Source organism: Bufo bufo, chromosome 4, assembly GCF_905171765.1.
Source record: "Bufo bufo chromosome 4, aBufBuf1.1, whole genome shotgun sequence".
Taxonomy (NCBI): domain Eukaryota; kingdom Metazoa; phylum Chordata; class Amphibia; order Anura; family Bufonidae; genus Bufo; species Bufo bufo.
In genome coordinates, this window is record NC_053392.1 from 135,162,344 (window position 1) to 135,189,852 (window position 27,509).

The 27,509-nt window shown below is 43.4% G+C and overlaps 1 protein-coding gene across 12 annotated transcripts in view; it reads left to right on the forward strand.

The window, feature by feature from the left end:
* SAP130 (Sin3A associated protein 130) overlaps window positions 1-27,509 on the forward strand; it is a 56,674-nt gene that overhangs the window by 13,341 nt on the left and 15,824 nt on the right. For 8 of the 12 annotated variants that reach the window (XM_040427973.1, XM_040427975.1, XM_040427983.1 and 5 more), the window contains 14 exons: window positions 3,032-3,146; window positions 7,467-7,594; window positions 7,968-8,092; window positions 8,187-8,334; window positions 10,646-10,736; window positions 11,197-11,301; window positions 13,555-13,696; window positions 15,214-15,335; window positions 16,681-17,004; window positions 17,312-17,489; window positions 17,585-17,689; window positions 18,549-18,859; window positions 25,025-25,276; window positions 25,470-25,595. In XM_040427973.1, the coding sequence (XP_040283907.1) occupies window positions 3,032-3,146; window positions 7,467-7,594; window positions 7,968-8,092; window positions 8,187-8,334; window positions 10,646-10,736; window positions 11,197-11,301; window positions 13,555-13,696; window positions 15,214-15,335; window positions 16,681-17,004; window positions 17,312-17,489; window positions 17,585-17,689; window positions 18,549-18,859; window positions 25,025-25,276; window positions 25,470-25,595 (2,272 nt within the window). The remainder of the gene's footprint in view (window positions 1-3,031; window positions 3,147-7,466; window positions 7,595-7,967; window positions 8,093-8,186; window positions 8,335-10,645; window positions 10,737-11,196; window positions 11,302-13,554; window positions 13,697-15,213; window positions 15,336-16,680; window positions 17,005-17,311; window positions 17,490-17,584; window positions 17,690-18,548; window positions 18,860-25,024; window positions 25,277-25,469; window positions 25,596-27,509) is intronic. The other 4 variants (XM_040427974.1, XM_040427984.1, XM_040427976.1 and 1 more) reach the window with 3 other exon arrangements.

Consider the following 27,509-nt stretch of genomic DNA (forward strand, 5'->3'; position numbering starts at 1 on the left):
ATATGAATACATTCTCGCCCAGGCAGCCTGGTCGCGGATATGGGGTAATTGGAAATGACAATACTTGGTGCAGTGATGGTAGCTCCGCGGAAAAAAGGGGGTTGGAGGGAGGGTTAAAAATAAGAGGGAAACTTAGTATAAGATGAGATGATGTACCAGTATATTGCTATGTGATATCAAATTGGAAGATTGTAGATTTCTATCCTTTGGAAAATAAAAAGCATTTATAAAAATAAAAAAAAAGACTGGACAGCTTCTGGGCAAATATTATGATTGATTTTAATCACTTTGAGCTAAAATAATTGTTTAAATTTTCAGTTTTTGTGATACATGCGGTTGCAAATCAGTCTGTTTGCAGTCTGTTCCTCTTGAGTTCCATCAACTGACAAATGTGAAGCCTTATCTCTGATCTCCTAACCTCCATAAACACTCATTTAAGCCATATTATTATCAGTTTAGTAAGAGTGTAGCTATAATGAGTGGTTATGGGGTCAGAAGATCAAAGATAAGGCTTCACATTTGTCTGCTGATGGTACTCAGGATGGACAGTCTGCAAATAGACTGATTTTTAACCACATGTATCACAGAAACTGCGGACCAGTTTAAAAAATTATTTTAGCTCAAAATGAGTAACACGCAATCATAAAAAATTGCCCCAAAGATGCACATAGCCTTTAAGTTTAAGTGTGGACAGGCTGCTGGGAAAGCAAGTCAGATGCTTGGCTGCATAGCTGGAGGTACAGTATAACAAGTAAGGCCTCTTTCACACTTGCGTTGTCCGGATCCGGCGTGTACTCCACTTGCCGGAATTACACTCCGGATCCGGAAAAACGCAAGTGTACTGAAAGCATTTGAAGACGGAACCGTCTTCCAAATGCGTTCAGTGTTACTATGGCACCCAGGACGCTATTAAAGTCCTGGTTGCCATAGTAGTAGTGGAGAGCGGGGGAGCGGTATACTTACAGTCCGTGCGGCTCCCCGGGCGCTCCAGAATGACGTCAGAGCGCCCCATGCGCATGGATGACGTGATCCATGTGATCACATGATCCATGAGCTTGGGGCGTCCTGACGTCACTCTGGAGCGCCCGGGGAGCCGCACGGACGGTAAGTACACTGCTCCCCGCTCCCCACTACACTTTACCATGGCTGCCAGAACTTTAGCGTCCTGGCAGCCATGGTAACCACTCTGAAAAAGCTAAATGTCGGATGCGGCAATGCGCCGAAACAACGTTTAGCTTAAGGCCGGATCCGGATCAATGCCTTTCAATGGGCATTATTTCCGGATCCGGCCTTGCGGCAAGTGTTCCGGATTTTTGGCCGGAGCAAAAAGCGCAGCATGCTGCGGTATTTTCTCCGGCCAAAAAACGTTCCGTTCCGGAACTGAAGACATCCTGATGCATCCTGAACGGATTTCTCTCCATTCAGAATGCATTAGGATAATCCTGATCAGGATTCTTCCGGCATAGAGCCCCGACGACGGAACTCTATGCCGGAACACAATAACGCAGGTGTGAAAGAGCCCTAAGAAGAGAGAGATTGTGGTCCCACTGTATGGGGTGTTAGTGACATCACATCTGGAATACTGTGTCCAGTTCTGGTGACCCCACCTATAAAGAGACATAGGTAAAATAGTACCGGTGCAAAGGCAGGCTACAAAAATGGTGGACTCTGAAGCATAAAACATATCAGGAGAGACTGAAAGAACTTAAAGGGGTTGGCCACTTTCTGAGGATTGTTCACCAGTGCGTAGTTAAGATGATTATATGGCACTTGCTAATATAGCTTTTGTTGATATTCTGTGCTGTTTCCTATATTTCATAAGGTATGCCCCTTTGTTGGGTATATCTTCTGCGCTGTCAGCATAGAGGTCCTTTACATAAGATGGTCGCTGATGGAGGGACATATGACCAGACACACCACTCAACCTCCTCCACTCTAACACACTCCACCTGCTCTGAACTCCCAAAAGGGAAGGTGCAGAAGGCAGGTACAGCGTGTTTGAAAGGCGGAGGCTCAATTTATGGACCGGACCTCTGTGTGGACAGCACAAAAGACTGCCAACAAGGGGGCATACCTTATGAAATATAAAAAATGGTGCAGAATATCAACAAAGACTTAGAGCCGTATAAACACATTGATCAACAGCAGCCAGAAAGTGCCCAACCCTTTTAATCTCTATAGCCTTGAGGAAAGAAGGGACATGATTCAATTGGAAAAAAATAGCATAAATAAAAATCCCCTCTACATATTTGGCATGGCCTTGTCTGTAACTACCAGCACTACACAATTATCACATAATTTATCCCACACAGTGAATACTGTAAAAATAAAATGCCAGAATTGCTGTTTTTTTTTGCTTATTCTTCACCTAAAATAAAAAGCGCTCAAAAAGTGTTTTATATAATAAAATGATACCAATGAAAACTTACAAGTCGTCCTGCAAATATCAAGCTCTCGCACAGCTCTGTGGAACGAAAATTAAAAAAGCTATGGGTCCTGGGATGCGGCGATGCAAAAAAACATTTTCTTTTTTTTTATTGTGCAACAGTAATAAAACTTAAAAATAACAACTTATGTGTTTGGTATCGCTGTAATGTGGTTTATTTAGAAAAATGAACGCCGCCAAATTTTATACTTCAAAAACTCTCTTTGCTACAAAATCATGGTAACAACTTTATCTCACTGTGATTTTGTAGTAAAAAGGTCACAGAGAGGCAAAGAGCATTATCAGTCATGTTACTGCTCCGTGTCTCTGCTGTCCTGAGCGGAGCTTGGCTCTTTCACGCAGTGGATTACACGCACAACATCCACTCGTGTGAAAGAGCCCTAAGGGGTTGAGCATACCTGGGATAAACATGTGTATCCTGAAATAAATGAGAAATAATATAAGAGCAGAGTAGAGGGACCTTGGGGTCTTTGTCTGCCGTCAATCCTCTCTGTTTCTATGTCATAACTGTCCTGAATATTTCTACTGAAAAATGAAGTTTGTCTTTTTCTTTGTGTATTAACTGACTCCCTTTCTCTCTTTCAGGGACACCCCAACAATCTGCATCACATCATGACTGCAACTAATGTCCAGATGTCTATAATCCGCAGCGGCGCTCCAGGACCTCCTCTGCATATTGGAGCCTCCCATCTGCCGAGAGGTAATACTAAAAATTACTAATCTGAGATGGTTAAGGGTGAACAAGTTAACTCAAGGAGTGGACATCGTATTTAGCGGAGTAAGGCGGGCCATCTGCTGCTAATGAAATCGGGACCTGGCAACTTTACGATGAATTGTCAGAGGCTGTGAATGTAGAAGCAAATTTGGCCGTTTCTGTTGCTCTTCATAGATGGATAGATGGATATCTCTCAAGAGTAAGACTGATCATTTACTTCTGGCTGAGGTACACACGGGGTCACTTCTGCAGCCAATGATTGTAAAGGATTGCTTGGTGATACTGCTGAAGCCAGTAATAGGTTGAAGCCGCGTACATAACCCTGTCTGGAACTAAACAAGCCAGAGACTGTAAGGTCACCAAATGGAACCAGGTTGCTGAAATGTAGCTATGGGGAACATAAAAGTACGTGTCTTTTATTAGGTATGACACGCTACAGAGGCTAGTTAAAATAGGACCTAATCTTGGAAAACCACTTTGGCTCACCCCTTCTTTAAAAGGAAGATAGACATTGATCCAAGAATTTCTTCTGATTGCCACATCTGGAGTGGGGAGTTTTTTTTCCTCATAGTTGTTTTTTTTTTTTTTTGCCTTCCCCTGGATCAGTATAGCAGGATTACAAGTTGGACTTGATGGAGTTTTGTCTTTTCCAACCTTAAAGTGAACCTGTCGTCAACTTTATGCTGACCTCACTGAAGGCAGCATAAAATAGTGACAGAAATGCTGATTTCAGCGGTGTGTCACTCATGAGCTAAAAGTAAGTGGTTGCTGAGAACCAGCATCATAATCATTGCAGCCTGGGCCTTGAAAAGAGTCAAATCTACCTGAGAAGAGTCCTGGTTATTCCTAATCTCCTGCTCTCTCACCCATCTGCTGATGATTGGCAGTTCTCTCCTAGAGAGAAATAGAGAAAACTAGGTAGAAGCCGGTCAGTCATCAGCAGGTGGGCAGGAGAGCAGGAATTCATGAATAACCAGGACTCTTCTCCTCTTTTCCAGGCCCAGTCTGCAATGATTGTGATGTTGATTCTCGGCAACCACTTACTTTTAACTTATAAATGACAGACCTCTGAAATCAACTCACCTGTCTCTACTTTATGCTGCCGTTAGTATGAGCAGCAAAATGTTTTTGACAGGTTCCCTTTAACAACTATGTAACTATAGAAAAAATAGGCACGTGTAGAAAGTACACAACTAAGAACACATTACTTCTACTGGTGAAAGGTGTTGTAAGGGTCCATTCACACGTCCGTTTTTTCTTTCCTGATCTGTTCCGTTTTTTCAGGAACAGATCAGGACCAGATCTGGACCCATTCATTTTCAATGGGTCCTGGAAAAAATCGGACAGCACAATGTGTGCTGTCCGTTTCCGTTGTTCCGTTCCGCATGTCCGTTTAAATATAAAACATGTCCTATTCTTGTCCTGAAAAATCTGATCCTGGACCAATACAAAGTCAATGGATCCGCAAAAAACGGAAGACATTCGTATGTCATTACGTATGTCATCCGTTTTATGCGGATTCCGTTCCTGGAAATTAGGCTTCCTCCCCAGTATTAAATGTGCCCCCCTCCCTCTATATTCATTGGTGGCCAGTGCGGCAGTGCGGATTCCCAGTAAGTTTTCTACAGATCTGATTTTTCACTTCGTGAAAAACTCAGATCCGACAGTATATTCTAACACAGAGGCGTTCCCATGGTGATGGGGACGCTTCTAGTTAGAATATACTGAGAACGGTGTACATGACTGCCCCCTGCTGCCTGGCAGCACCCGATCTCTTACAGGGGGCTGTGATCTGCACAATTAACCCCTCAGGTGCTGCGCCTGAGGGGTTAATTGTGCATATCATAGCCCCCTATAAGAGATCAGGGGCTGCCAGGCAGCAGGGGGCAGACCCCCCTCCCTCCCCAGTATTAAATGTGCCCAGTGCGGTCTCACCTCCCCCCCCCCATCATCGGTGGCAGTGCGGATTCCCAGTAATAATAAATGTGCCCAGTGCGGTCTCACCTCTTCCCCCCCCCCCCCCCCATCATTGGTGGCAGCGGAGAGTACCGATCGGAGTCCCAGTTTAAATCGCTGGGGCTCCGATCGGTTACCATGGCAGCAAAGACGCTATTGCAGTCTTGGCTGCCATGGTTACTTAGCAATAAATACAAGCATTATACTTACCTGCGACTGCGAGCTGCGATGTGTGTCCGGCCGGGAGCTCCTCCTACTGGTAAGTGACAGGTCTATAGGCAATGCGCCGCACAGACCTTTCACTTACAAGTAGGAGGAGCTCCCGGCCGGACACACATCGCAGCTCGCAGTCGCAGGTAAGTATAATGCTTGTATTTATTGCTAAGTAACCATGGCAGCCAAGACTGCAATAGCGTCTTTGCTGCCATGGTAACCGATCGGAGCCCCAGCGATTTAAACTGGGACTCCGATCGGTACTCTCCGCTGCCACCAATGATGGGGGGGGGGGGGGGGGGAAGAGGTGAGACCGCACTGGGCACATTTATTATTACTGGGAATCCGCACTGCCACCGATGATGGGGGGGGGAGGTGAGACCGCACTGGGCACATTTAATACTGGGGAGGGAGGGGGGTCTGCCCCCTGCTGCCTGGCAGCCCCTGATCTCTTATAGGGGGCTATGATATGCACAATTAACCCCTCAGGCGCAGCACCTGAGGGGTTAATTGTGCAGATCACAGCCCCCTGTAAGAGATCGGGTGCTGCCAGGCAGCAGGGGGCAGTCATGTACACCGTTCTCAGTATATTCTAACTAGAAGCGTCCCCATCACCATGGGAACGCCTCTGTGTTAGAATATACTGTCGGATCTGAGTTTTTCACGAAGTGAAAAATCAGATCTGTAGAAAACTTACTGGGAATCCGCACTGCCGCACTGGCCACCAATGAATATAGAGGGAGGGGGGCACATTTAATACTGGGGAGGAAGCCTAATTTCCAGGAACGGAATCCGCATAAAACGGATGACATACGTAATGACATACGAATGTCTTCCGTTTTTTGCGGATCCATTGACTTTGTATTGGTCCAGGATCAGATTTTTCAGGACAAGAATAGGACATGTTTTATATTTAAACGGACATGCGGAACGGAACAACGGAAACGGACAGCACACATTGTGCTGTCCGATTTTTTCCAGGGGGGGGAGAGAGGTGAGACCGCACTGGGCACATTTATTATTACTGGGAATCCGCACTGCCACCAATGATAGGGGGGGGGGGGGGGGGGGGGGAGAGGTGAGGCCGCACTGGGCACATTTAATACTGGGGAGGGAGGGGGGTCTGCCCCCTCCTGCCTGGCAGCACCTGATCTCTCACAGGGGGCTATGATTCGCACAATAATTGTGCGGATCACAGCCCCCTGTAAGAGATCGGGTGCTGCCAGGCAGCAGGGGGCAGTCATGGACACCGTTCTCAGTATATTCTAACTAGAAGCGTCCCCATCACCATGGGAACGCCTCTGTGTTAGAATATACTGTCGGATTTGAGTTTTCACATGTTTCCGTTTTTTTTTCCGCAAAAAACGGATGACATACGGAAACATTTTCAGGAACAACGGATCCGCAAAAAACGGACCGAAAATCGGGATGTAGAAAAAAACGGACGTGTGAATGTAGCCTAAGCCAGACCCACTAACAGATTCCCTTCTAAAATAACCCATGTCAAATTGTGCTGCTAATGCTGACATTCTGGGGCGGTAAGAGCTAGGCAGGTAGCGTAAAGTTCTGCATGCACAATTTAAAGTAGAGTAATGAAATGAACATGTGAGACTTCCCCCTCAGGCTGAGCAGCCTCACAGGAAAGATCAGCAATGTAAAGTGAAGGCTGGATCACTAGTGTGTAGCAGGACGGCACCCCATCCCACCCAAAGCAGCTCTACAAATGGACAAACCCTGTTCTGGTCACATACTAGACCGGTTGCTGAATGCCATCTTATATATCTCTCAGAGAACACCTTTAGGGCCCCTATACACATAAATTTGGCATGGCATTCTTGTACCACAAAAAAGGAAAAACAAAAAATATAGAAACCGCTCATCGTGCTGCAATTTATAGCTTCAACCTTCTCCAGTTACATAAAAAATACCTCCAAAGATGCAAAAAAAAAAAAAAACACAAGTGTGTTCTTCATTTCTTATGTCCCATAAATTTTCAGCTGATGTTTTTGAAACAAAGAACGCATTTCCTAAAAAGCGCTCTAAAAGTGCTGAAAAATGCCACAAACGCCAGCCTAATTTACTATTAGAAAATGGACAATTTGCAGTTCTCCCATTCTTCATTAACTCATTTCTTAGGAGCTGCTGCAGCTGCTGTGATGTCCAGCTCCAAAGTGACCACGGTTTTAAGACCAGCCTCTAATCAGATGCCCTCTGCGCCTACTGCACAGTCGGTAGCGCAGCACATCATCCACCCCCCTATACAGGTAAAAAAAAAAAAACAAACTTCAGAATATAATGTATTGTAACACTACAAGTAGAAATTTTATCTAACATTTTACATAAATGTGATAAGGTGTCAGAGCTTTCTTTTATTTATTTTTTTAACAACCGCTTGAATGTTTCTGTTCATGTAGTTCCTTTCCTAATGGTTGAATGTTCATTAGTGGTCAATAGGTTCTTTAAGGCCGGGGGCTGCATGTCAAGTCATGGTTGCAATGGAACACCTGTGTTTCCCAGTGTGGGGAAAAAGTCACATGTGACCATAAAATTTCCAAATTTCATCACAATTAAAAAATATGAATGTTTAGAGTTTCTTTTGAGTTCCTTAGTAATTTAACTCATTGCCTTTCTACACAGTCTCGCCCTCCAGTAACCACAGCGACTTCAGTCACCCCTGCTGTAGTGGCCACAGTGTCTGCTACCCGAGCGCAGTCCCCAGTTATCACCACCACGCCAGCACATGCTGCAGAACCAGTTTTAAGGTACATGTAGGTTTTCTTTTTAATACTGTTTCTTTCCGGGGTTTTTTGTTATGGTAGTTACCACTGAACATTTTGCCTTTCTGCTCTTACCTAGACCAACACTGTCAATTCAGCAGCACCCTTCTCCTGCAACAATCAGCATTCAGAGACCTGCCCAGGTTCGTGATACTGGAACACGCATTACATTGCCCACACATCCTGCTTTGGGACCTCAGAAACAACAGTTGCATGCCATGGCACAGGTACTGTAAAATGAATGCTTTGTCCCTTACAGTGATGTATATAACATGTAAGATTCTTAAATTAATCATCCAATTCCATTGTTTTCATGACTGTTTAAATAGTCAAAAGTGAGTAAAGACCCAGGACTGAGCTGTGATAAGTCCTTTTACCTGAGGAAACGTCCAAATAAGTTTATGTCTGTGGGGGGGGTTGGGTGTCTGATCCAAGACTAGTTTCAAGGGCGCTAGCAGAAGAATGCATCCGAGATCAAATGTCTGGATTGGGTAGAATGCAGTAATCCTGTTTAACCGCTATAGATTACATTATACTGGGTTGGATCGCTGAGAGATGGAACTTGAATCTGTGGATTGCCCCATACTTGTAGAGAAATATAGGATATTATCTGATAGCTAAGATAGGATGTCGTGTGATGTCGGATTGGCCGTCTCGCCGCACAATGCAATATAAGGCAGTGCTGTACAACATTAGACAATACAATGCACTTTTTGTTGTGGGTTGGGGTGGGGGGGTATTAAAAATGGGGGGAAAAATAATGTCAAGCATGCAGCATAATGAGGACAAAAACAAATGGATATTGTAATATTGATGCACTTTATTGTGTAAACAAATGTTACTTGCTGATTGTCATTTTGCTGCAATGTGCTCGACAATAAAAAATACACTGATTAAAAAAAAAAAGTGCTATTACGTCATGAGCCGTTAATATCGATGACTTATCGTGAGGATAGGTCATCAATATCAGACCGGCAGGGGTCCAAACCCTGGCACCCCCACCTATCAGCTGTTTGACTAAGAGACAGTACTCTGTGCAAACGCCGCTTCCTGGTCTTTACACTTCGCCTCGTCTCCTTTGGAGAGGTGACGTAGTATAATTGCAAGCACTGGCGCCATTCAGTTGAATGGAGTGGGTACTTGAATTACACTGCACTTATGATGAAGAGCAGTGTAATGAAGAGCAAGCGACACTTGCATGGAGCGCCACCTCCTCTTCAAACAGCTGAGCTGCAGGGGTCCCTGGTCTCAGACCCCTGCCAATCAGATATTAATGACCTTTCCTGACGATAGTTCATCAATATTAATGGCTGGACAACCCCTTTAAAAGACACATTGTCTGCTTGTCATCACAGTGTAAATTACTGGGTAGGAAGCGTTCCTTGTCGATAACTGCCTCCTCGTCACTGGAGGTGAGAAGCTACCTTTACACGCAGAATCCACCCCCACAGTATGTGGACGAGCGGTGGCAACTGAAGTCAGATTCAATGTTTCTGGACGGCAAACCTCTGATTACACATGACCATTTACTGCGCAAAAACGATGATTGAGGTGTCTGCACAAAATATCATCATTTCTCCTGATGAATGAGTGTTTTGCTCATTCATCAGTTGATTTGCAGCACTTTTACAAGGGCCGATTATCTGGAACCAGCTTTCATGCAAATTTTAGTTTCTAAAAATCGGGCCATATTAACCCATCCTAACAGTTGTCAGTTTATATTAATACATTCTGCAACAGTTGGCAGCCACAGCGTTCACTTCTATCATGTTTTCCCCATTATAATCAGTGGGTGGTAAAATCTCCTCAAATACTAGACAGAGCATGCTTTTAAAAATCAAATTCATATTCTAAATGCATTGGAAATATGCAATAAAACATAAAGCAATTTGCTCATAGTCTTAGCATCCTACAGTTTTGAGTACATGGCTCCATTCAAGACCCATGTGCCCTAAAAATGAAGCGGCTACTGGTCTTGGTCTACAGACGACAAACAATCCTGATGTGTAGTCTTCACGGTACAGTCACTTATTCCTCCTTTTCCCCTGCTTCTTGCTAACCTATGCCTGTGCAGTGGAAAGACATCTGTGATTAAACTAGGCTATTCAGTCACATTATGCCTTCGGTCCCTTATGAGATGTTTGAGCTACAGAGATTAGAACATTGGGGGAGATTTAACAAAAATGGTGCAAAGGAAAATTGGCTTAGTTGCCCATAGCAACCAAGCCAGTTTTCCTCTGCACCACTTTTGATAGAAGAGAGGCTGAGAGAGTATGCCTTAGAGGGAAGGCTCTGAACTTGCAGGGTTGAAAATAAACGGTTAAAAAAGAAAATCACCCATGCTAAAGATATGCATGTACGCTATGGTATTGTATTATCCTCAAATACATGTGATACACACTTTGTAAACGGGTCCTTAAACTAAGCAATACACAGTGCTGCCTCTGCGATCTAAGGGATTAGTACAAAAATAGTTTTAGTATTGAGCTAGAATATTACATTTTTCCTAACAAATTATTCGCTATATTTTTTGGGTAGAAGACTCTCTTTGGCACTGGAAACCCAGTAGCTGCAGCGACCGTGGCTCCCATTCTGGCAACAAACACTCTGCCGTCTGTAACAACATCAGGTAGGTATTTCTTAGAATTTAGTAGTCCGTGTCAATGCATTAGACTTTGTAATATACCTTTTGTGGGGAAATTAGCATATTCTTTAGCTTCCATCACCCTGTAGTCCCCTTCCCTTTCTTGTACTCTGTCTCCAATTGTTCAAACACCTCCTCCATCCCAAAAGAAAGCAGTCCATAGGGAGGAGGAGCATGATGCAGCTTCCCTACTTCAGTGTGTCTGTGAGACTGCATCGTGTGAGAGGGAAGCAGCAGGAGACCCCAGTGGCCACATCATGGCTCCTACATCATAGCAGAAATAGCAGGCCTGACGAGAGAAAAGGAAACTTGCACAGGGATAGAAAAAATACTCAAAATAGGAGGTTGCACTACATCTGATATACAGCTGCCTAAGTAGAGGTTGGTAAATGCAGCATAGGTTATAATTACTGAATTTAACTTATTTGCTTAAATGCTGGCACAGGGTCTGCTGCCCACACACAAGTTTCTACAAGCACCATTGTTACCATGACAATGCCATCTCACTCCTCCCATGCTACAGCAGTGACCACTTCCAACATTCCTGTAGGTAAGTAAATTTGTTCTTTTGTAAGGTCCTTTCAGCCCTCTGTAATAGATATTTAATAATGTATTTAAGGGGGGGTGTCAAACCCCCATTACTGGTTTGTTATGGGCACAAAATGGTGTAAAACTCATGTTAATATACTCACCTTTCAAATTGGGAGCCTTTCGCTTGGGTACTTTAAAATACAATCCAGACCAGCTGGGCAGTCAGGAGACTATTTGCATGGCAATAAAAGTTATTTTCCTGGATATTCAGTGACCACCAAAATGTCATACAGGTATGTTTAGATTACTTTTACCACATGCTGTTAATAAAAAGTACCACGTTCAGTTAGTGAAAAGTCAGTGACAGACTCCCTTTAAAAATAGCGCCATAGCTGCCAGGTTTCTGCTGTTTTAAATGGCGGATACTCAGGGCTAATGGGTGTGATTGTCGACAACGCTGGTCAGACATTGAACCACTTAGATCCCCTCAATTATGACCACAGCATCTGAGGCACCTGTTTTGCCCAGGAGCGCTGCACTCCCAGGCCCTGAACGGCTCCCCCACGCTCGATTGGGGAAGCCGTTCATTTCTTGTGGTAGCCTTTGTTCCTCTGAAGGATCCAAGGCTACCACATCAGTAGTTCCTGTAGATGACAAGACTTCATAGGAACATAGTGTAACTCCCATAGGCTGCAATGGTAATTCATTGCAGTCTATGTGACAAGGGATTGAACAATCGCTTCTTAAAATCCCATAAGGGTACTTAAAATGTGTGCAAAAAAGAAATAACCCCTCTTTTCTCCATAATAAACAATAAAAAAATAAAGGTCATTTGCACCATGTTGAAAAATGCCTGTTCTTTTAAAATAGGAATGTATTTATCCAGTATAATGAATGCCTTAACAGAAAAAAAATCTAAATAGACTATCACTTTTTCATCACTTCCCCTCCCAAAAAATAAATAAAAAGTGATCAGCAAGTCATACATACACCAAAATGGTATCAATAAAAACTACAGATTGCCTTGCAAAAAAATGAGCCATCACACAGCTCCGTAGACATAAAAAAAAAAAAAAAAAAGTTATGGGGGTCAGAATATGGCAATGCAAAGAAACAAATGTTTTCCAATTATTATTTTTTTTTTGTATTAAAACACAAGAAAAGCTATATAAATGTGGTATTGATGTAATTATAATGAAGGGCGCAGGTTAGTTTTACTGCATAGAAAAAGCCGTAAAAACTAAAGGGGTCATTTATCCAACTGGTGTAAAGTAGAACTGGCTTAGTTGCCCATAGCAACCAATCAGAGTCCTCCTTTCATTTTCCAAAGATGTCCAGAATGAAAGGTGGAATCTGGTTGCTAAGGGCAATTAAGCCAGTTCTACTATACACCAGTTTGATGAATGACCCCCTAAATCCATAAAACTGTGGAGGAATTGTGTGTGTTTCCAATTTCACTTCTTTTGGAATTATTTTCCAGCTTCCTACTACATCATATTCAATGTAAAATGGTGCCATTAGAAAGTACAACTTGCCCAGCAAAAAACAAGACCTCATATGGCCATGTGAACAGAAAAATAAAAAAAGTTATGGCTCCTGGAAGGCAAGGAGTAAAAAATTAAAATTGAGAATCACCGTATCCTTAATGTGTTAACATTTCTTTTCCAGATGTGCTGGAAACAGGTACATAGACTTACTAGTATATAGTTATTACAGGTTCACAGCCGATATCCCCCACTAACCACTGCCACCCCCTTTTTAAGTACAGTCTGCATCCCTGTGCTCTGTGCTCCACTGATGGAGGAGCAGGTGACCAGGCCTATCCATCAGCAGCCTCCATTGAGGAATACTGCATACGCCATGGGAGCCTAGTACGCATAATGTCGTGTTGTTCAGTGAAGAACGCTGATGGATGGGTCTGGTCATGTGCCACTTCGTCAACTGCCATGTTGAGGACTGGAGCCCAGTGCAGATAGGGGAGCGAACTGTACAACATGACGGTAGGAGCTGTATATTAGTAAGTGGCTTATTGTACTGTTTCCAGCACCTTTGGACAAGTAATTTTAAAGTGGTCAACCCCCGTTAATGGGTATTTTGAGCACACAGAACCAACTGAGAAGAAAATGATCCACTGTCAAAGCGTAGTCAAAAGGAAGACAAATTCCTGAAAATGGCCTGATTTATCTGGTCTGTTTTATTGCATACCTGTACTTATCGCCCTATGACACTTCTCTGCTTTCATTTAGTTAAATTGACTTATTTTATCTTTTAGCTAAGGTTGTTCCACAGCAAATCACCCACACTTCACCTCGGATACAGTCAGAGTATGGGCCTGAGAGAAGCAATCTTATCCCTATTTCCGGTCACAGAGCCTCTCCCAATCCCATGGCCATGGAGGCACGGAGTGAAAATAGGTACGTTATAGCCTCGTATTTTCATGTGCAGCAAATGTACTATAATTATGTTTTTGCATTGGCTGTTTGATAAAGAAGTGCAAATAGCATTTTCTCTGGTAAGGAACAGGAACCAGTGTGCAGATGTGAACAGAGCCTTGCAGTATACAGGACATGACAGCAAGTCCTGAATTCATTTCAGTTGATTAGTTAGCTGCATAGGGCAATCAGTTATGATGTCTACTTAGAATTACTCTTTTAAAGGAAATGATGCCTCTGTATCCAACGACTATCTAATAACGCTCTGTTCACAAGTAGGTTTGAGCCTGTGTCAGGTGGATTTCGAGAAGGTTTTGCTTTCATTTAATATAATAGTGTTATGTATCTGTGCTACTTTTTTCTAATCTGCTATTTTTTTTGCTGTATGCCATCTGCTAGCAAGTTGAGTTTGTTTCCATGGACGTGCCCTATTTGCCACAATATGACGCCTTTGTGCTTTTTATATTCCACAATATGGCGTCTTAGTACTTAGAGGGGAGAATGTCTGTCTCCATAATGCAAATTCTGATGGAGTCTCTTGGAATCTGACCAAAAAACAACAACTCTGTGCCTTCTTAAAGGGGCTGTCTCACTTCAGCAAGTGACATTTATCATGTACAGAAAGTTAAAGGGATATTCCCATCGCAGACAATGGGGGCATGTCGCTAGGAGATGTGCCCATTGTTTGATAGGTGCGGGTCCCACCTCTGGGACCCGCACCTATGCCAAGAACGGAGCGGGGAGAGTGGTGGCTGGAGGACCCTGGGTTTAACGGGGTTCAGCCACCACCCAGCGCTCTTCCCAAATAAGTGAATGGGGGCGCACCAGCCAGCACTCGGCTATTTTTGGGGCCCCATAGAAATGAATGTAGGGCGGCTGCGCATGCGGATCCCAGAAGTGGGACCCGCACCTATCAGACAATGGGGGCATATCCTAGCGATATGTTCCCATTGTAATGGGAATACCCTTTTAATAAAAGACACTTAATAATAATAATAATATATTGTGATTGTCCATATTGCCTCCTTTGCTGGCTTCATTAATTTTTCCATCGCATTATACACTGCTTGTTTCATACTACTTGCATTCTTCATGCAATAACAATTCTGGAGCATCTACTCATAACATGCAGTTTTGTCAGTGCTTAAAAACCAGTAGAGGTATTGTAACTCCATTGGTGGGAGTGTATAGCTGGCTGTGAGCACTGTAACACAATCTGTAGTGTGACTTTGTGCATGCTGTCTGAACTAGGAATGTTTGTAATTAACCCTATTTTGTTTTAAATGGGTTTTCTGAAATTTTGTACTAATGACCTATCCTGAGGATAGGTCATCAGTATCAAAATTTTGGAAAAAACCCTTTAAAAACTACTTCCAGCAGTACTTCTGCCTAAATGTCCTGTAATACAAATTGATCTTGTCGTATTGTAATTTAGAGTTTTAGTAAAATTTGTTTATGAAAATATTTTACAAATACTCATTATCTCTCCACTTTCACAGACCACCTGTACCCGTGCAGTTACAGTATTTTCTACCCACATATCCTCAAACTGGCTACCCGTTGGCTGCTCATACCTACACACCTATAACCAGTTCGGTATCCACTATTCGTCAATACCCAGGTCAGTAAGGGAAAAACATTTCTTCCCCTTTTAGGAATTAGGACATGAAAGTTCCTGTCGGATTCCTATTAGTCCAACTAAAGACATCTATGGGAAAATTGTGTAAATGCCTTTGGTTGGAAAACTTCTGTTGCAAGCACTTTATTTTTATTTTTAGGTTTAAATGGGTTTTCCGGTACTTAGATATTGATGGCCCATCTTTTGTCATCAATATCAAATCTGTGGGGGTCTAACACCTGGCACTCCCACCATTCAACAGTTTTTCGGTCAATCACTGTGCTGTGGATGGAACCTTGTGCATCTGGCTCAGTTCACAATCTAGTTTCCAACTCGAGGGGCTGCCCAAAACAGCTGATTGTTGGGGGTGCCAGGTGTTGGACCCCCACCAATCTGTTACTGATCACTTATTATGAGGATTGGCCATGAGTATACAAGTACTGAAAAGCCCCTTTAAAGCCATTTTCCAGGGGTACAATACTAATGACCTATCCTCACGAGAGATCATCAGCATCAGATTGTTGTGGGTCAGACCCCTGCTAATCAGCTGTTCGAAGAAGAGCACTGCAACCTTCTCACCGCACATGAAGCATAGTGCCCTACGTTGTTTAGTGGCTGTACTTGGTATTGCAGCCCTGCCCAATTACTTGAATGGCACTGAGCTACACATAGGCTGTGTGACCAATGAACATGACATTGCTTGTCTAGGAAGAGACTGTAGCGCTCAGCTCACTAGAGCACTGCAGCCTCTGCGAACAGCTGATAGTAGGGGTGCCAGGAGTCATACCCCCACTAAAATTGAGTATCAATATTGTACTCCTATAAAACCCCTTTAAGGATTTTCATACATTAAAGGTTTCAGATGGGTGTTTTCTGAACTCCTTGTTGTTTATGGCTGGTCTTTGAAGGTTGTCATTTTGGATGACAATGCCATATTTTAATATGAACATTTGGACAGTGGTCTGTTCTCTTGAGTTAATAGTTACTAGTGAGCAGATTGTGTGCTTTGCTTTTGTTTGTTTTTTTGTGTTTGTGGCTATAAATGTCTTACCTGGGAATACACCTTCAGCAGTTACTAATAAGTCCAGTGTCCCTGTACTTGAAAATAACTTTTCATGGGGTCTGAGTGCTGAGATTGTTTTAGAGATCAGTAGGGGTCTCCGCACTCTGACCCTCACTGATTAAAACCTTCGATATGCCTCTATGATAACAGATTCTATTTTAAAGTGATATTATTATTATTCCATGGAAATGAGGATATATTTTTAATAAATTGCTAGTGAGACATTAATCATAATATATAATGTTTGCTAATTACTTGAAAAATAATATTTGCATATCATTTTAGTTTCAGCTCAAGCTCCAAATTCTGCCATCACAGCCCAGTCAGTGGCTTCCACAGTCCATTTGAACCCCATGCAGCTGATAAATGTTGACACGTCACACACACGTCACATACAAGGAATTCAACCAGCACCAGTCAGTGCACAAGGGATGCAGCCTACACCTTTCAGTACACAAGGCATTCAAGCTACTCCAATTGCTACCCAGGGTATCCCACCCCCTCCCATCAGCAACCAAGGAATGCATCCAGCAGGATCCATCACCACTCAGGGTGTCCAGACCTCTTCAGTTAATGCCCAACAAGCATCAAGTGACCCAAAGCCTTCTGGTATTGTGTCTTCTAATGACAGATTACATTTGGTTAAATGTATTTTCTCGTGTTGAACAGTTTACTGATTTCAATGTATGTGCTTGTATTTTAATTGTTACTGGAAATACATATTACTTGTATATCTTTGAATTACATAGCCTTTGGCATATGCATGTTGATGAGAGCTTGATATGAGTGGCATAGAAACATGAGGCAGAATATAATGTTTTCCATAGATGAATGTGTCTTATAGAAAGGTTGAAACTTTGCTTTCTATAACCTTACACCCGCACCCCTTTTTTTTTTTTTTCTTCTGTCATTGCAGTCGTACTTGCAGAAGGGGCTACAATAGTTGCCAATCCCCTAAATAGTGCTTTTACTACAGCACCAGCAAGTGCTACAGTCATGCAGGGTCACAATCAAAGTCCAGGTATTGGTAGTGCCCCAGCCCAGGGTTCCTCTCCACGGCCTAGCATACTGCGCAAGAAGCCTACCACTGATGGGTAAGTGTTAATAAATATCTATCAACCTCCACAAGATAAGGTCATATTATTATGTGATTTTTGCAATTGCCACTTGCCTTTTTTTTCCCTCTTAGGTTGTCTGTTCGAAAAAGCCTTATTCCTCCTCATCCAGGAGATGCTGTGAGCCCTCGCCATGACAGTGCTCTGCGCAGCACCTCTGCTTCTCCTCGACCTGCTGGGTAATTTTAATAGAAAATTTTATTCAGTGTAATTTTTATTGGAAGCCAATTAGTAGGTGTGTCTGTATATGTATGTATATATTGTATTTTTCTCTTTATAAGACCCCCCCTCAAAAAAAATAAGTGTGGGGGGGAATGAATGGCTGTGCGGTTTATATAACGAATACTAGTGAGTGCTTCCATTATGCAGTTACTGGTCACTCGCCAAGAGGTACACTACCCAAAAGTAGCCTATGAGAGCCTTTTTACAGTGCATCGGGGGAAGCACTTTTACGCTCTCTTGTGCGCAATCAGACCACACCTGTAATCTTTTGCATATCTGCCTGAGACATAACTGCATGACATGTTTTGCAGCAATCCCGTATTTCTATCTGGGTGTTTTTTTTTTGGGGGGGGGGGGGGGGGGGGGGTTAGTTGATGAGCCTGTGTATATAAGGAGAGTCTATACCTACTGAAACCCTTGCATGCAAAAACCGGAAGTCTCCTTAAGAGACATTGGAGGCGGTCTTCTCTCCCTTCATGTTTGCCTTTATCTTCCATAGAAACATGGACGCTCTGTCTTCAGGGACAATGGCTGGAGCTTCTATGTCATTAAATTAATAATCTGACAGTGCTGTTTAGAAAGAAGTATGTGTCCGGTTTTATGGCAGATTGTCCTTAAGTCCCTTTCCTTGTGCCCTTCTGAGAATTCAATCCATTGATTTGCATCCCTATCCCGAGCAGTAATCTGCTGCCCTCTAGGAAATTCTGTACATTTAATGCTCCGTTAGTTTTGTTTCCCTTTACAAAATTTTCTCTGTCACTGATCGGTAAATTTTACGCTTCACCAAATGTATACTTGCGTTTTCTTATCATGCAGTGCTAAACCTAAAGCTGAACTTCACATCTCTGTGGCACAAGGAGTGACTGGGGATCCAGGCACAGGTGGTGAGCAGCCGAGTGCAGCTGCATCCCTCCCTTCTTCTCATCATCCTGCAGCTGCTGTACCCAGCCCTCCCTCTCAGCCTGTGCCTGGACCGCTCCCCAGCAGCATTCATGTCCCTCCAGCCGCTGTTCCAACCTTGTCAGCACCTCCACCTCTCCTGAGCAGTGCACCTTCTGGAACAGCTGTACAAGAGGCCAAAGTGAAGGAAGAAGTGGAGCCAATGGACATAGCAAGGCCAGTTTCAGGTATGCCGATTTCTTTTTAATAACTTAAAAAGTGACCCATTTTGTATTGTTGAGATGCACTAGAACTGACATGAATTTTGTGCTGATGCCGTTGCATCCTCACTGGGCAGTTGTGGAGACTGTCTGTGAGCTTTGCAATGTGTATCCTCCTTCTGGTATGTGGGTTTTACAGTTTCCATGAGATTCTGCAACTTTATATTACTTCCTTACTAGAAAAGTTTCAGGCTAAAATAAATGCCTGAACTAAACATCCAGTGTCAATTATTGGTAGGGCAAACCTCATTACCTGCTACCTTCCAACGGGTCAGCGGGCTATTTTGTCAATTGATCTGGAAGAATGGAGTGCCTAGGATACTGCATCAAAAAATGCAGCTGTCTAAAGATGCAGGGTCTAGCTGTCCCTAATATGCAAATGCTGATTTTATGGCTTGCCAGCACCAACACCTGTAGGGCTGGAGAATAGGGATCGACCGATCTTGATTTTTTTTAGGGCCGATACCGATAATCTGTGAACTTTCCGGCCGATAATTTATACCGATATTCTGTGAATTTTCAGTTTTGAAAAAATAAATAAAAAATTCCTACTCAAATCTGCTGAAGATGAATGTTTATTGTTAACGTGTAGTTATTTTTTTGTAAATCATTATTTTTTTTCATTTTATAATTAATATTTTGGTGTGTTTTTTACTTTTTATTATTTTTTACTAACTATTAGCCCCCTTAGGGACTAGAACCCTTGTCCTATTCACCCTGATAGATCTCTATCAGGGTGAATAGGACCTCACACTGTCCCTGCTGCTCTCTGCATAGTGCACACAGCAGCAGGGACGTTACCATGGCTTCAGTAGTGTCCTGGCTGCCATGGTAACCGATCGGAGCCCCAGGCTTACACTTCTGGGGCTCCGATCGGAACTGCCACTGAGGAGGAGGGGAGGGGGGACCCTGTGGCCACTGCCTCCAATGATTAATACTGGGGGGCTTGGGTGGGGGGAGGCGCACTGCGTCACCAATTAATAATACTGGGTTTGGTGGAGGGTGGGGCGCACTGCGCCACCAATGAAGATAAGTCTCTCATTAATTCATTTACAGGAGGTGGGAGCTGGCTGCAGAATCACATAGCCGCCTCCCGACCTCTATGAGCGGTAGCTGCGATCCGCGGTAGTTAACCCCTCAGGTGCCGCGGATCGCAGCTACCGCTCATAGAGGTCGGGAGGCGGCTATGTGATTCTGCAGCCAGCTCCCGCCTCCTGTATACGAATTAATGAGAGACTTATCTTAATTGGTGGCGCAGTGGCTACAGCCCCTCCCCTCCTCTTGTCCCCTGTCCTCTCATTGGTGGCAGTGGCAGCAGCAGCAGCACAGGGGGGAGGGAGACACTGCTTCCTTGCTGCTGAGGGAACATTGAGAGCACTGACAGCAGTGTGATCCTTGTTCCCCATACGTTATCGGTATATCGGCAAAATAGATAACGATAACAATAATGTTCAAAATCCTTAATATCGGCCGATGATATCGGTAAAACCGATAATCGGTCGATCCCTACTGGAGAATCACACTGGTTCATGTGCATGTATAATTAGTCATATGGTCAGGTCCAGGCCTCTACTTGGTATTGCAGCTCAGCCCCATTCATGACCACATGACCAATGAATGTGACGTCACTGGCCTAGAAGAAGGCCGCAGAGCTCACCAGAGTGCTGCGGCCTCATAAAACTGCTGATGGACAGGTACCAGCTGGTACCAAACCCGACTTCGGATTCCTAATATTAAATGTTTTTAAAGATGCAGTAATATATACCGAATTAATTCGCCAAAGTCTCGCGGAACCTTGGGTGAAACGAAGTTTGGCTCCACAGACCCAATACATTTTAATGCTGTACGGAGAAAGAAGTGTTTGACTGAATCAACTTTGGATCGATGACCCGAAGCTCGATTCGCTCAAGACTGTTGATGACCTATTCTGAGGATAGGTCATCAATATCAGAATCCCTGACAACCCCTTTAACCTCTTTAGGACACATGACGTACCGGTACGTCATGTGTTGTTCCGATCGCCGGCGGGCGGTGATCGGAACCCGGTGCCTGCTCAAATCATTGAGCAGGCACCTTGGCTAAATGCGTAGTGTCGGCGATCGCCGCAGGTCAATTCAGATCTTCCATTTGCGGCTTTTACCTGTGCTTCTGGCGGCGGTGCCATCGGGTCCCCATGCTGCTGTAGGGAGGACCCGATGGCATGGAAGGCAGCGCGATGCCTAAGGAAGGCATCGCGCTGCCTTCCTGTGACGTGCCTGTGAGATCCAGCCCCCTGGATCTCACAGGCCGGAAGTTGTATGAGTAATACTCATTGTATTAGGCTACTTTCACACTAGCGTTCGGGGTTCCGCTTGTGAGTTCCGTTTGAAGGCTCTCACAAGCGGCCCCGAACAGATCCGTACGGCCCCAATGCATTCTGAGTGGATCCGCTCAGAATGCCTCAGTCTGGCACCGTTTGACCTCCGTTCCGCTCAGCATGCGGACACCCAAACGCAGCTTGCAGCGTTCGGGTGTCCGCCTGGCCGTGCGGAGCCAAACGGATCAGTCCAGACTTACAATGTAAGTCAATAGGGACGGATCCGTTTGAAGTTGACACAATATGGTGCAATTTCAAACGGATCCGTCCCCCATTGACTTTCAATGCAAAGTCTGGACGGATCCGTCTAACTAACTTTCAGACTTAGAATTTTTTCTGAAAGATAATGCAGACGGATCCGTTCTGAACGGATCCCATCGTTTGCATTCTAGGAGCGGATCCGTCTGTGCAGACACCAGACGGATCCGCTCCGAACGCAAGTGTGAAAGTAGCTCATACAGCCAATGCATCCCAATACAGAAGTATTGGAATGCATTGTAAAGGGATTAGACCCCAAAAAGTTCAAGTCCCAAAGTGGGACAAAAAAATAAAGTGGGGAAAAAAAAGTTTACAAAATAGTTTTCCCCCCAAAAAATTAAGTTTCAAGTAAAAATAAACAAAAACGTCATTTTCCCCAAATAAAGTTAAAAAAAAATTGGTAAAATATAGGGGGGGGAGAGTATACATATTAGGTATCGCCACGTCCATATCGACCGGCTCTATAAACATATCACATGACCTAACCCCTCAGATGAACACCATAAAAAATAAAAAGTGTGCTAAATAAACCATTTTTTTGGTCACCTTACACCACAAAAAGTACAACAGCAAGCGATCAAAAAGGCGTTTGCCCACCAAAATAGTACCAATCTAACAGTCACCTCATCCCGCAAAAAATGAGCCCCTACCTGAGACAATCACCCAAAAAATATGGCTCAGAATATGGAGACACTAAAACACGATTTTTTTTCTTTGTTTCAAAAATATTATTGTGTAAAACTTACATAAATAAAAAAGTATACATATTAGGTATCGCCGCGTCCGTATCGACCAGCTCTATAAAAATATCACATGACCTAACCCCTCAGATGAACACCGTAAAAAATTTAAAATAAAAACTGCTAAATAAACTATTTTTTGTCGCCTTACATCACAAAAAGTGTAATAGCAAGCGATCAAAAAGTCACACGCACCCCAATATAGTGCCAATAAAACCGTCATCTCATCCCGCAAAAATCATACTCTACCCAAGGTAATCGCCCAAAAACTGAAAAAACTATGGCTCTCAGACTATGGAAACACTAAAACATGATTTTTTTTGTTTCAAAAAAGTAATCATTGTGTAAAACTTAAATAAAAAAAGTATACATATTGGGTATTGCTGCGTCCGTGACAACCTGGTCTATAAAAATACCACATGATCTAACCTGTCATATGAATGTTGTAAATAACAAAAAATAAAAACTGTGCCAAAACGGCTATTTCTTGTTACCTTGCCTCACAAAAAGTGTAATATAGAGCAACCAAAAATCATATGTACCCTAAACTAGTACCAACAAAACTTCAACCCTATCCCGTAGTTTCTAAAATGGGGTCACTTTTTTGGAGTTTCTACTCTAGGGTTGCATCAGGGGGGCTTCAAATGGGACATGGTGTCAAAAAAAACAGTCCAGCAAAATCTGCCTTCCAAAAAACTTATGGCATTCCTTTCCTTCTGCGCCCTGCCGTGTGCCCGTACAGCAGTTTACAACCACATATGGGGTGTTTCTGTAAACTACAGAATCAGGGCCATAAATATTGAGTTTTGTTTGGATGTTAACCCTTGCTTTGTAAAAGTTAAAAAATTATTAAAATGGAAAATCTTCCAAAAAGTGAAATTTTGAAATTGTATCTCTATTTTCCATTAATTCTTGTGGAACACCTAAAGGGTTAACAAAGTTTGTAAATCAGTTTTGAATACCTTGAGGGGTGTAGTTTCTAGAATGGGGTCATTTTTGGGTGGGTTCTATTATGTAAGCCTCGCAAAGTGACTTCAGACCTGAACTGGTCCCTAAAAATTGGGTTTTTGAAAATTTAAGAAAAATTTTAAGATTTGCTTCTAAACTTCTAAGCCTTGTAACATCCCCAAAAAATAAAATCTAATTCCCAAAATGATCCAAACATGAAGTAGACATATGGGGAATGTAAAGTAATAACTATTTTTGTAGATATTACAATGTATTATAGAAGTAGAGAAATTAAAACTTGCAAATTTGCAATTTATTACAGATTTTTTGGTAAATTTTGGTATTTATTTTTTTTTTTTCATAAATAAAAATGAATTTTTTTTTAACTTCATTTTACCAGTGTCATGAAGTACAATATGTGACGAAAAAACAATCTCAGAATGGCCTGGATAAGTCAAAGCGTTTAAAGTTATGACCACTTAAAGTGACACTGGTCAGATTTGCAAATAATGGCCTGGTCCTTAAGGTGAAATAAGGCTGTGTCCTAAGGGGGTTAAAATGCACAGTATATGGCATACTTCTGTACTTATGACTTCATTGTATTTGAGCTAAATATGTCTGAACATCTCTGCTGGAAAATGTATTAATATATCTTTTATAGGGGGTCTCAGCTCCATTTTCTGCTGCTTCCTTCCCTTCACACATTAAAAATAAAAAACAAATGGAACTCGGCTTATTTATGATAGTAGATGATATAAAAAAAAATCTCATGCTAACTAAACATGTGTTACTCAAATTAGTGTAAGCCTATGGCAAAAGCATAATATAAGTACCTATAATAAATTGCCAGACCGCTTAGAATCAATATTAATTTTATTGATAAATTCATAAGTTAAAAACAAGTACAGTATAGGTGCAGGGAAAAGGCGACATCAACCAGAGGGGAACACAATGGAAACTGTTCATATCTTTCCACAGAAAATAGGAAACAAAGATAAAGTGCAAGTGCAGTAAGTGGCAATGACTAGATATATGCAGGAGAGGAATCAGTTACTCATAAAGTGTCTCCTAAGGAATGGCGCCAACCCCGACACGCATTTCGGCGAACCTTCCTGTCCTGCATATATCTAGTCATTGCCACTTACTGCACTTGCACTTTATCTTTGTTTCCTATTTTCTGTGGAAAGATATGAACTGTTTCCATTGTGTTCCCCTCTGGTTGATGTCACCTTTTCCCTGCACCTATACTGTACTTGTTTTTAACTTTATGAATTTATCAATAAAATTTATATTAATTCTTAGCGGTCTGGCAGTTTTTTTTTTTTTATAGGTACTTGCACATTAAAAGTACTAGCTGTACAAGTCTGCATGCAGTGATCCTGCCTAGTGGTGGCTGCAGGTAGACAGAGCTTTAATGTCTATAGTCACGAGAAACAAGCAGAACAGAGGACCACCTGTAATGGCCTGGTGACAGCCCGAACTTTCTTAGCACTTTTTAGGGATTTTCTGGGTTAATGATATTGAAGACCTAAATAATCAGATCGGTGGTGGTCCCACACAGTGAATAGGAGCTGCAGTTGCCTGGCCCAGCCTCTACACTTTGAATCGAGCTGTGCTTCTGGCTCTATTCAGAGTGCTGCTTCAGGTGCCGGTAACAGCTGATCAATGGGGGTGGGGTGTGGTGTGGTGTGGAGTGTCAGGCTATCCTGAGGGTCATCGCTATCACTTCCCGGGAGAACTCCTTTAATGTGAAAGTTTGTGTTGTGCTTTATTTAGTATGTAGAAATGTTTACAATACTCTTATTCTACTTTCGTGCTTTGTTTTACCAGCAGTGCCTCCACTGACGTCTGGATCTATCTCTTCCCCACTTGCTTTGTTAGCCCATAACATCTCTGTTTCTGCTGGTGAATTGCCACCAGGAGCTTCACCTCGTAAAAAGCCTCGCAAACAGCAGCATATTATATCTACAGAGGAAGGTGATATGATGGAGACCAATAGTACAGATGAGGAGAAATGTCACTCTGTAAAACCGCTCACATCTCGCCCAGAGAAACGAAAGTCCCCACCTAAGGAGTATATAGGTATTGCATGTCTATTTATTTATTTATTATTTTATGTCCTGGTTTCCCTTGTTTACATTGCTACACAAATCTTGGATGCAGAGAATAAGTTATCAGGCTCTATTCTTTGAACAGGATTTTTCAAAATGTGCTTGAACACAAGTTAAGGTTCAGCAGTCATCTAAGCTAGCTGTTACATTTCTTTTGTTTTCAGATGAAGAAGGTGTACGTTATGTCCCAGTTAAACCTCGGCCCCCCATTACTCTTCTCCGTCACTACCGTAATCCTTGGAAAGCTGCCTATCATCATTTTCAGCGTTACAGTGATGTACGGGTCAAAGGCAAGTAACTGGAAAATGTGCAGAATGCCAGTAACTCGCTTATGTAAAATGGCAGATGCAACCATGATCATATTAACCACCTCCGGACCGCCTAACGCAGGATCGCATTCCGGAAGTGGCAGCCCTGCGCAGAGTCACGCATATATGCGTCATCTCGCGATGGCCGAGATTTCCTGTGAACGCGCGCACACAGGCGCGCACGCTCACAGGAACGGAAGGTAAGAGAGTTGATCTCCAGCCTGCCAGCGGCGATCGTTCGCTGGCAGGCTGGAGATGTGTTTTTTTTAACCCCTAACAGGTATATTAGACGCTGTTTTGATAACAGCGTCTAATATACCTGCTACCTGGTCCTCTGGTGGTCCCCTTTGTTTGGATCGACCACCAGAGGACACAGGTAGCTCAGTAAAGTAGCACCAAGCACCACTACACTACACCCCCCCCCCCCCCCGTCACTTATTAACCCCTTATTACCCTCTGATCACCCCATAGAGACTCCCTGATTACCCCCCTGTCATTGATTACCCCCCTGTCATTGATTACCCCCCTGTCATTGATTACCCCCCTGTCATTGATTACCCCCCTGTCATTGATTACCCCCCTGTCATTGATTACCCCCCCCTGTCATTGATTACCCCCCCCTGTCATTGATTCCCCCCCCCCTGTCATTGATTACCCCCCCCTGTCATTGATTACCCCCCCCTGTCATTGATTACCCCCCCTGTCATTGATTACCCCCCCTGTCATTGATTACCCCCCTGTCATTGATTACCCCCCCTGTCATTGATTACCCCCCTGTCATTGATTACCCCCCTGTCATTGATTACCCCCCTGTCATTGATTACCCCCCTGTCATTGATTACCCCCCTGTCATTGATTACCCCCCTGTCATTGATTACCCCCCTGTCATTGATTACCCCCCTGTCATTGATTACCCCCCTGTCATTGATTACCCCCCTGTCATTGATTACCCCCCTGTCATTGATTACCCCCCTGTCATTGATTACCCCCCTGTCATTGATTACCCCCCTGTCATTGATCAACCCCCTGTAAAGCTCCATTCAGACGTCCGCATGATTTTTATGGATCCACTGATAGATGGATCAGATCCGCAAAACGCATCCGGACGTCTGAATGAAGCCTTACAGGGGCATGATCAATGACTGTGGTGATCACCCCATATAGACTCCCTGATCACCCCCCTGTCATTGATTACCCCCCTGTAAAGCTCCATTCAGACGTCCGCATGATTTTTACGGATCCACTGATAGATGCATCAGATCCGCAAAACGCATCCGGACGTCTGAATGAAGCCTTACAGGGGCATGATCAATGACTGTGGTGATCACCCCATATAGACTCCCTGATCACCCCCCTGTCATTGATTACCCCCCTGTAAAGCTCCATTCAGATGTCCGCATGATTTTTACGGATGCACTGATAGATGGATCGGATCCGCAAAACGCATCCGGACGTCTGAATAAAGCCTTACAGGGGCATGATCAATGACTGTGGTTATCACCCCATATAGACTCCCTGATCACCCCCCTGTCATTGATTACCCCCCTGTCATTGATTACCCCCCTGTAAAGCTCCATTCAGACGTCCGCATGATTTTTACGGATCCACTGATAGATGGATCGGATCCGCAAAACGCATCCGGACGTCTGAATGAAGCCTTACAGGGGCATGATCAATGACTGTGGTGATCACCCCCCCTGTCATTGATTACCCCCCTGTAAAGCTCCATTCAGACGTCCGCATGATTTTTACGGATGCACTGATAGATGGATCGGATCCGCAAAACGCATACGGACGTCTGAATGAAGCCTTACACGGGCGTGATCAATGACTGTGGTTATCACCCCATATAGACTCCCTGATCACCCCCCTGTCATTGATTACCCCCCTGTCATT